The sequence below is a fragment of the Typopeltis vanoorti genome, chromosome 3 (genome assembly GCF_054136105.1).
Source record: "Typopeltis vanoorti isolate ZY-2024b chromosome 3, IOZ_Tvanoo_1.0, whole genome shotgun sequence".
In the NCBI taxonomy this organism is placed as follows: Eukaryota; Metazoa; Arthropoda; class Arachnida; order Uropygi; family Thelyphonidae; genus Typopeltis; species Typopeltis vanoorti.
This window is the reverse complement of record NC_143551.1, coordinates 30,244,634-30,253,607: the sequence shown is the minus strand read 5'-3', so window position 1 is coordinate 30,253,607 and position 8,974 is coordinate 30,244,634. Positions and strand designations below refer to the sequence as shown.

Genomic DNA, 8,974 nt, shown 5'->3' with positions numbered 1-8,974 from the left:
TTCTCACATTCAGTTTTATTTCCCTTTTTATATATGGGTACTATGAGAGCTCTACTCCAATCATCGGGAATTTATCCCTCTGTCCGGGCCTGCTGAACTATGCAGTGCAGCCACTATAAGACTTTTATACCATCATACATCAGCATTTCTGGTCGAATATCATCTACTCCTGCTGCCTTTTCATATTTCAAGCCTTTGATGGGTTTTTCTACTTCAAGTATCGATATGTATTCCTGTTGAGTGTTTTTTTACCACTGTACTATCACTTCTTGTTTCATTTAGCAATTTTTCGAAGTAATTACTACATGCTTCAAGGATATCTTTTCCACCCGTTTTCATGTCACCTTTATCATCTCTAACTTCCATTTCTAAGCTTCTTCAACAACCTCCAGAATATTTTGCCACCTTCTTGATATTTATTTTCTATGTTCTTGCCAAAGTCTTCCCATGACTTTTGTTTAGCTAGTTTTAGTGTTTAGCTTTCTAACATTTATCTCTATTCTCTAAGAGCACAAGCTGATTTATTTGCCAGGAACTTTTGATATGCTTTCTTCTTTTTCTTCACCACCTCTTTAACTTTCTGTGTCCACCATGGAGTTCTCATTTTTCTATCCTTGCAGACAATTTCACCACATGCCTCTCTGGCTGAATCAATCAGGGTTTTCTTCAAGGCTTGCCACTGAATCTCCAAGGTTTGGTTCCTGTTCTCAAACTCTTTAATTTTTCTTCAATAATCTTTGTGTATTTTAGTCTACAGCTCACATCTGAGAGCTGCTCAATTTTTATTCGCTTTAAAACTTTCTTACATGTCATTTTTGTCAATATGAAATTCAATTTTATCCTGCTCAAGACTAAATAGTGATCGCTTCCAATTTCAAATCCTCTGTACATTCTGGTGTCCTACACCAGGGAGAAAACATCACTATCAACAATAACATAGTCAATGAGACTTTTCTTATTCCTTGCCTCTTCTCTCCATGTGAATTTGTGCACATTTTTATGTTGGAACATGGTGTTAGTAATAACCAGCCCATGTCCTGAGCAGAAATCCAACAGATATTTGCCATTATTATTAGCTTTGCTCTTTTCTTCAAATTTTCCCAAAATATTTTTGTATGTCTCACAATAATTTCCTACTCTGCTATGGGTCAAGCTGTATAACTGAGAGGAGACCTCCACATAGTCTTTAAAGGAATGCGGAGAACCGACCAGGGCTTCTGACCTAATGTCCAATCCTCACCTTATCGTGGTGCACCCTGTTGGGTATCTACTTGGATACTGAACGAACGAGGATGGGCTGGTAATTTGGGATTTAGCCGACTAAATTGTATTCTTATTGGTTAAACCAAAATAGTCATGTATATTGTCTTATGTAATATTTTATCTAATTATTGTAAAAAAAAACAGTATTTTGGCTCAATGGTTTTTTTTTTTTAGTGCTTTTCAGGTGTTATTAAAATGGCTTTCTTTTTTTTTTTTTTTCTATAGTCAATATGACTTTTCTTACCTTTTCTCTCCATGTGAATTTGTGCACATTTTTATGTTGGAACAGTAATAACCATTCCATGTCCTGAGTAGAAATCCAACAGGTATTTGCCATTATTATTAGCTTTGCTCTTTTCTTCAAATTTTTCGAAAAGATTTTTGTATGTCTGACAATCATTTCCTAGTCTGCTATTTAAATCACCAACAAGGACCAACTTTTCCTTTTTCATTGTGTCAGTTGCTTTCTCTAAAGACTCAAAAAATTCCCCCCATTTCTACCTTAGTAGAACCTTCTGTTGGACCATAGGAACAAATAAGTCTCATTGTCCAGTTTCCCATTCTGATATTTGCCCACATCACTCTACTTGAGACAACCTGCCATTCAAGAAGATTAGCCTCGTATTTTGTGTTGAATACTATGGCTACTCCTTCTTTCCTTGATTGTTATTGCCTGAATATAACATTTTGTATTTATTGCTCAAAAAGATCTCACCAGTTGTTGTCTCAGTCACCCCTATTATGTCGATCTGGTACTTATCTAATTTCTCAGCTAGCTCCATTGTTTTGCCATTCAGGTTTCTTATGTCGATAGTACTGATCTTTAACTCTGGTGATGTTGAGTTGGGGTGTGTTTTCAGATTATTTATACATTTAATCACTTAATTCACATTTAATATTTAACTTTCTATGTGTTCATAGTAGTTCTGATATATGAGCAGGGTATAATAATGGGTCAGAAGTATACTGATGAATTATTATTATTATTAGGTGACCTCCATTGGTCTGGCAAAATGACTAATCCAGAAAGGCTGTGGAATCAAGGATGCCAGAAAATACATTTATTATAATACACAAAGCTGAGGAAAAATTGCCGGCCTGGTTGGCCGAGTGGTTAGCGTATCCACTCTCAAGCCAAAAGGCGGTGTGTTCAAATCCCACCATGGGCATGAATGTTTGTGATTGTCTGTGAAAACACTAGTGGTGTTGTAGGCAGTATGATGTAGATGACGGAGAGATGTAGAGTAGGTACCCTCCCTCGATGAGTCTTAGGACTCCTTGGAGGTGTTATGTAATAATAATAAAAAATCGATTATGAAAAACAAATTACATAGCATTAAGGTTTTAATAATAAATAACATATGCAGACTCAACTTTATGAAGGCTATTTATATGTACATATACAAAAATATCTATATTTTAACCACTTTTCAGAACATGGTAAAACTAAGACAGCACTCTTTATTTTACAGTACTTTCATAATTTATTTTCTGAAGAAGAAGGTTCACTGTATTAAAGAATGCCTGTGATGTTGGAGATTCAGCAAAACTGTCTACAAAACTCTGTCCTTTCTCAAGACATGCTGCCAGTTGAGGGTCTAACGGAATGCAGCCTGAAAAAAACAATCCAGCAAGTGGAGAATGAAATATCATATGAGCATAAATAAAATAAATTAAATTTTTAATTGTATATATAGAGTTAGTAGTTATTTCAGTGCTATGATGAGATCAATACTAGAATAGCAATATAATTTAGAAAAAAACTGCACATACATGTGATTTCCCAATTGGCACAGGTGAAACTTTCTTTTAACTCTTTTAAGCATACTTATTGCCAATTTTTAATAATATGAGTCAAGTATTTTGGACCATTCCTCTTTTGTTATGACTACTCATCTATGCTACACTGGCCAGGCCAGAATCTGCACTCTCCAGCCAAAAGGCTGAGAGTTCAAATCCCACAGACATATCGATGTTTGTAAATTTTTAGGGCCTGGGTGTCCAAGCGGATAATATACCTGCTCTCCAACCAACAGGTTGTAGGTTCAAATCCTACCTCAGGCATGGATGTTTGTGAAAGCTTACTCTAGATGAACTTGTATACTCCCAGAGTTTATAAGACTGTCTGTGTTTTTAAAATAATTTCACTGGTTAAAGCAAAACCATCAACCATGCTAACTGGAAGACTGAAGTGGCTTGAAAGAGTATCATGTACTGTCTCTAAAGCAGGGGATAGTAGAATACTAGATCCATAGTTCACCCACAATATTAATATATGATTGGTCTATAATATGTTGTGGATAGAATATACACAAACCTGATCAAGTGGTCATTTACACTTGGATTCACTGATAGTTTTTCGGTGTATATATATATGAAACTCATAGATTCGTAGTTCTCAATCTTAGAGTTTTGCTTACTGGCAGTTGAACAACAAGGGATTTGTATTCCCTTAACCACCACTACTTTACTTACTGGAGGACTGAAATGGCTTGAAAAAGTACCATGTTTGGCCTCCAGAGTATGATTTCCAGATTATGCAGAAAAAAAAAAAAAATTTAAATATAAAAATCTTTAGTCCACCTAACGTAGGGTCTGCAACCTTTCATGGTTGGGAATCACATAAAAATGTACAGGGTGTTCGGGATAAATTTGACATATTTATAATTAATTATATTTTCCCGTAAGTTACATGTATTAACACACACTTCTCTTCATTTAAAAGTTTGGACCCTTCTTCATTCATATACAAGATGTCAGAAAGGATGGATAGCTGGAACCCACCTGAATCATGGAAGAGAATAACTTGTATCATGATGATTCGTGCCCGCCATCAAAATAAGGATATTACGACTGCTGCCCAATGCTCCCTGAATACAGTAAAAACAATCAGGCATGAACTAGAGACTTGCAATGGTGACTACGAGGATGTAGCAAGAAGAAAGATCCCTAGCAGACGGTCTGATTGCGTTCGTACAGCAGAATTCCTCGCAAATCTGCAGGAACAGGTGTTGAAGAACCCTGGCATTGGAATTCGGGCTTTGTTCGTGGAGTTGCTAACTGTAGTCAAGCCCTGGATAACAAGGGTAGCCAATGGTAGGCCGTATGTATGGCAGCAGGATTCGGCCCCTTGCCACACCTCTGGGAAAAGTCAAAAATGGTTGTCTGAAAATTTCTACGACTTCACCAGTCCAAATGTTTGGCCTCCAAACTCCCCAGACCTTAACCCCATTGATTATTTTGTATGGGGCGCAGTTGAAAAAGACACCAATCGCACTTCCAGTAATACAAAAGCCCAGTTAATGGATAAAATTAAAACAGTTTTTGCGGCCCTTCCCAGGGAGACTGTAGCATCAGCTTGTTTGAGGTTCCGAAGCAGAATTGAAGCTGTGATCGATGCTAATGGTGGTTATTTTGAGTAAATCTTGTTGATAGTATTGTAATTAACTCTGCCTGTAATGTTTTTTTGTCAATTCATTAAATTTAATAGATACAAAGAAGATTTTCTTTTTCCTTACGAAACTGTCAAATTTATCCCGAACACCCTGTACATAGCTCTTAATAATACATAAATCTCAAATTCTCTCAACCTTAAAATGATGATCTTGCATTTGGGATGAGACTTCAAAAACCTCTTTAAAAAATGCATGATGCTATTCAGAAGAGGATATCCCACTTAATAGATTCTCTCTCTCTCATAGACTAATTTCAACCACTTTTTCAGATACATGCTGTTTCCAACTTATGCTCTTTCTAGAGGAAATTGCTCCATCAAGCTGGCCATCGCTATTCCTCCATTTTCCTCTAAACATGCAAAAACATAAGAAGCTGTCAGTCAATACTCACATAAGAGTTCAGTTATAAATATATTGAACCAACTTTCTCGTTCTTCTCCTCTTTTATATCATCTACCATTATTCTCTCCCATATCAAACATATTTTTCCTATACCATTTTTCTCAAGGATTACAGCCTTAAGTCATTCAAAAATTAACACAAATAAGATTCCTTCTTTGTAATCACTTGTCTACCCACCCACCCACACAGCATTATTGTATTACAGGTTTTGCAGAACTGATATGAAAAAAAACAACAAAAATTATCACCATCAAATTCCTGATGTGTATTTACCCTACAAGGAGTGTTCAGGATACTATTATGACAATGAAACATGGAAAGTTTACATTATTACTAATCTCCTATCAGAGCTATAATATGTGAAGTGGCTTTCAAGAGACCAAGTTTCCGAGATTTACTGAAATTAAGAAGATTTAAATAACTGCCAGATACCTATATATGAATATATCAAACAGTTACTCACCAAGAAAGGGAACACTGGCTTGATTTGCTAATGCCTCTCCTCCACCTTTGGAAAAAACGTTGGTACATTCCTATATAAAAAAATAAATTCATCATCATCATCATCAAATTCCTGACATATACCCTCAAGAGGTGTACAGGATATGATAGTACTACATGAAAAATTTACATCATTACTAACTTCCTATCTACAATTTTCCTCCAAATCAGTCTGTTACTTGTCAAGACTCCAATATTATCATTATCAGATCTTATATTTCTGTCATCTAAGGCACATTGTACCGTATCAATCCACCTATATCTTGGTCTTCCTCTGGGTCATTTTCCTGCCAACCTGGCAGAGGACACTTGTTTTGCTAATCTTTCCTCCCCCATTCTGTTTAAGTGACCATACCACCTGAGATTAGCTCTGCTAACGCATTCCTGGATGCAGACAATGTCAAGTTCTTTCCTAATATTCTCGTTTTTAATATGATACTGCCATTGATACCATCTGTTCATGCCTCTAATCTTTATCAGGACTCTCATATCTCCGGTCGCTAGTCTTTGGTCAAGTGTTTTACTTCAGACCCAGCTCTCAGATCCATAAGTTTAAACTGGTTTGAACACTGTCTTGTATACAGTTAATTTACTGTTACGACTAATTTCTATCTTATTCCATATGAATTTATTCAATTGACTTCCCACCATACCAGCTTTGTTGATTCTGTTGTCTATTTCCATATTTAATTTACCATCTTCAGTAAAAATCGTGCCTAAGGAGCTGAAATGTTTTACTTGTTCCACAAGTTCCCCGTTCACAACACAGTTGACATTTTTAACAATTCTACCTATTTTCATTGTCTTTTTAATGCTGATCTTCATACCATATCTATTACAACAGTTATTCAATTTAGTCAGGGAATCTTGCAAACTTGTAACGGATTTACTTAGAAGTATAACATCGTCCGCATAAAGCAAAGAGCTGACATCAACATCTCCAATTCTGATATCATGTTTAATACCACTTTCCTTCATAATGTGATCCATATAGATAATGAATAACAGAGGGGACAATGTACATCCTTGTCACACACCAGATTTAACATTAAACCATCTTCCTGTACTTCCTTCAATTCTAACTGCTGACTTACAACTCAAATACAGATTAAGTATTGGTTGATATACCATAGTTATATGACATATAACTATGGTATATATGGTAAATATGGTATATCATATAACCATAGTTATATGATATACCATAGTTATATGTCATATAACTACAGTTATATGACACCATATAACTGTAGCGTATTGAATAGCTTCTCTCTTGCCACCTTGTTATATGCCTTTTCCAGATCGACAAAACTTAAATACAGATCTTTGTTATATTCCCATGCTTTCTCAACTATTTGTCGTAAAGTGAAAATCTGATCCTGACAGCTTCTATTTGGCCTGAATCCAGCTTATTCTTCACCAAGCTTTTCTTCCACAATTCTTCAACCGTTTTTCCAGTATACTTGCATAGATCTTGCAAGGAACACTCAGTAGGGAAATAACTCTGTAATTGTCACATTCAGTTTTATTTCCCTTTTTATATATATGGGTACAATTAGAACTCTACTCCAATCATCGGGAATTCATCCCTCTGTCCAGGACTGCTGAACTATGCAGTGCAGCCACTGTAAGACTTTTATACCACCATAATAATCAATCCATGTCCTGAGCAGAAATCCAACAGGTATTTGCCATTATTATTGGCTTTGCTCTTTTCTCCAAATTTTCCCAAAATATTTTTTGTATGTCTGACAATCATTTCCTACTCTGCTATTTAGATCCCACAAGGACCAACTTTTCCTTTTTCATTGTGTCAGTTGCTTTTTCTAAAGCATCAAAAAATTCCTCCACTTCTACCTTAGTAGAACCTTCTGTGGGACCATAGGCACAAATAAGTCTCATTGTCCAATTCCCCATTCTGATATTTGCCCACATCACTCTACTTGGGACAGCCTGCCATTCAAGAAGATTAGCCTCGTATTTTGTATTGAATACTATGGCTACTCCTTCTTTTCCTTGATTGTCATTTCCTGAATATAACATTTTGCATTTATTGTTCAGAAAGATGTCACCAGTTTTTGTCTTTTTTGTTTCAGCCACCACTATTTTGTCGATCTGGTACTTATCTAATTCCTCAGCTCGCTCCATTTCTTTGCCATTCAGGCATCTTATGTTGATAGTACCGATCTTTAACTCTGGTGATGTTGAGTTGGGGTGTGTGCTTTCAGATTCGTTTCAGTAGCTGACTTTTCGCTGTTCACCCTGGTTCCCTGCCAAAAACAACAGGGGCCTTGTTTAACCGGACGACACCCCAGCCAGCATGACATTTTGTCATGTTGTACCATCATTTTCTACATTGGTTTAAGCCAATAAGAATACAATTTGGTCGGTTAAATCCAAAATTGCCAACCCATCCTCGTTCGTTCAGTATCCAGGTAGATACTCAACAGGGTGAACCACGAGAAGGTGAGGATTGGACATTAGGTCAGAAGCCCTGGTCGGTTCTGCGCATTCCTTTAAAGACTATGTGGAGGTCTCCTCTCAGTTATACGGCTTTGACCCTTAAGCACCCAAAAAAAATAAAATAAAATAAAATAAAATAAATTCTTAATCATAAAAAAAAAGCAATCTACATTTTGAAAGGTAAAGTAAAATAAATTTCAAAAACAAAAGAAAAGATATTATGCACTTGGGGCAAAGGCACATTTGCACTTCCTCAATCATTTATTACTGTCAATTATTCCTAAAAAAATCAAACTAATATAGAGCAAAAGTTGAAAAAAAAAAAAAACTTCTCGAAACTTCCATGTCTGTTATTGATCTTATTCTATTACTTTGCTGAATGAGTATACAAGTTTTTATTCCAACATACACCTCGCTTATTCTGGACATCGTTAGGGTCGTGATCGACTAATTCACCTACTATTAATATCCTATGATACTGGGAATTGTTAGTAGATTATTTTGAACAAAGTAGAACTGTCTCAGATGATGTTGAAATTAAGCTGGACAGACAATAAACTAAAACGTCATGTACAAATTCAACATCAGAAGCACTATGATAAAAAAAAAAAAGAAAAAAAAAGAAGGGCCATAAGTGCTTGAATGTGATCACAATAAATATGTTTATTTTTTCTTACCTTATTAGAAATTGTACTGATTAATTATATGATGAAACTAGTTTTTTTTTAAGAAAATGAAGTATTTTTAAAGGATTGCTGAAACTGAAATATATATAAAATAAACAACCATAAAAAGTTAAAAACCAACATAACTTAATGTGAATCGATACATACCTACTCACAATCTGGCATCTAAGAAAAATTACCTCTCCTCACTACACCAATGATAAA

At 35.6% G+C, this 8,974-nt stretch overlaps 1 protein-coding gene across 1 annotated transcript in view; it reads right to left on the bottom strand.

Annotated features, from left to right (window-relative positions):
• Nucleotides 1-2,632: 2,632 nt before the first annotated feature.
• The window catches only part of Nubp2 (NUBP iron-sulfur cluster assembly factor 2), a 103,552-nt gene continuing 97,210 nt past the window's right edge, over nt 2,633-8,974 (bottom strand). The window contains exons 7-8 of the mRNA XM_090415512.1: nt 5,584-5,653; nt 2,633-2,876 (exon numbers count right to left, since the gene is read on the bottom strand). Coding sequence (XP_090271638.1) covers nt 2,725-2,876; nt 5,584-5,653 — 222 coding nt within the window. The 3' untranslated portion in view covers nt 2,633-2,724. The remainder of the gene's footprint in view (nt 2,877-5,583; nt 5,654-8,974) is intronic.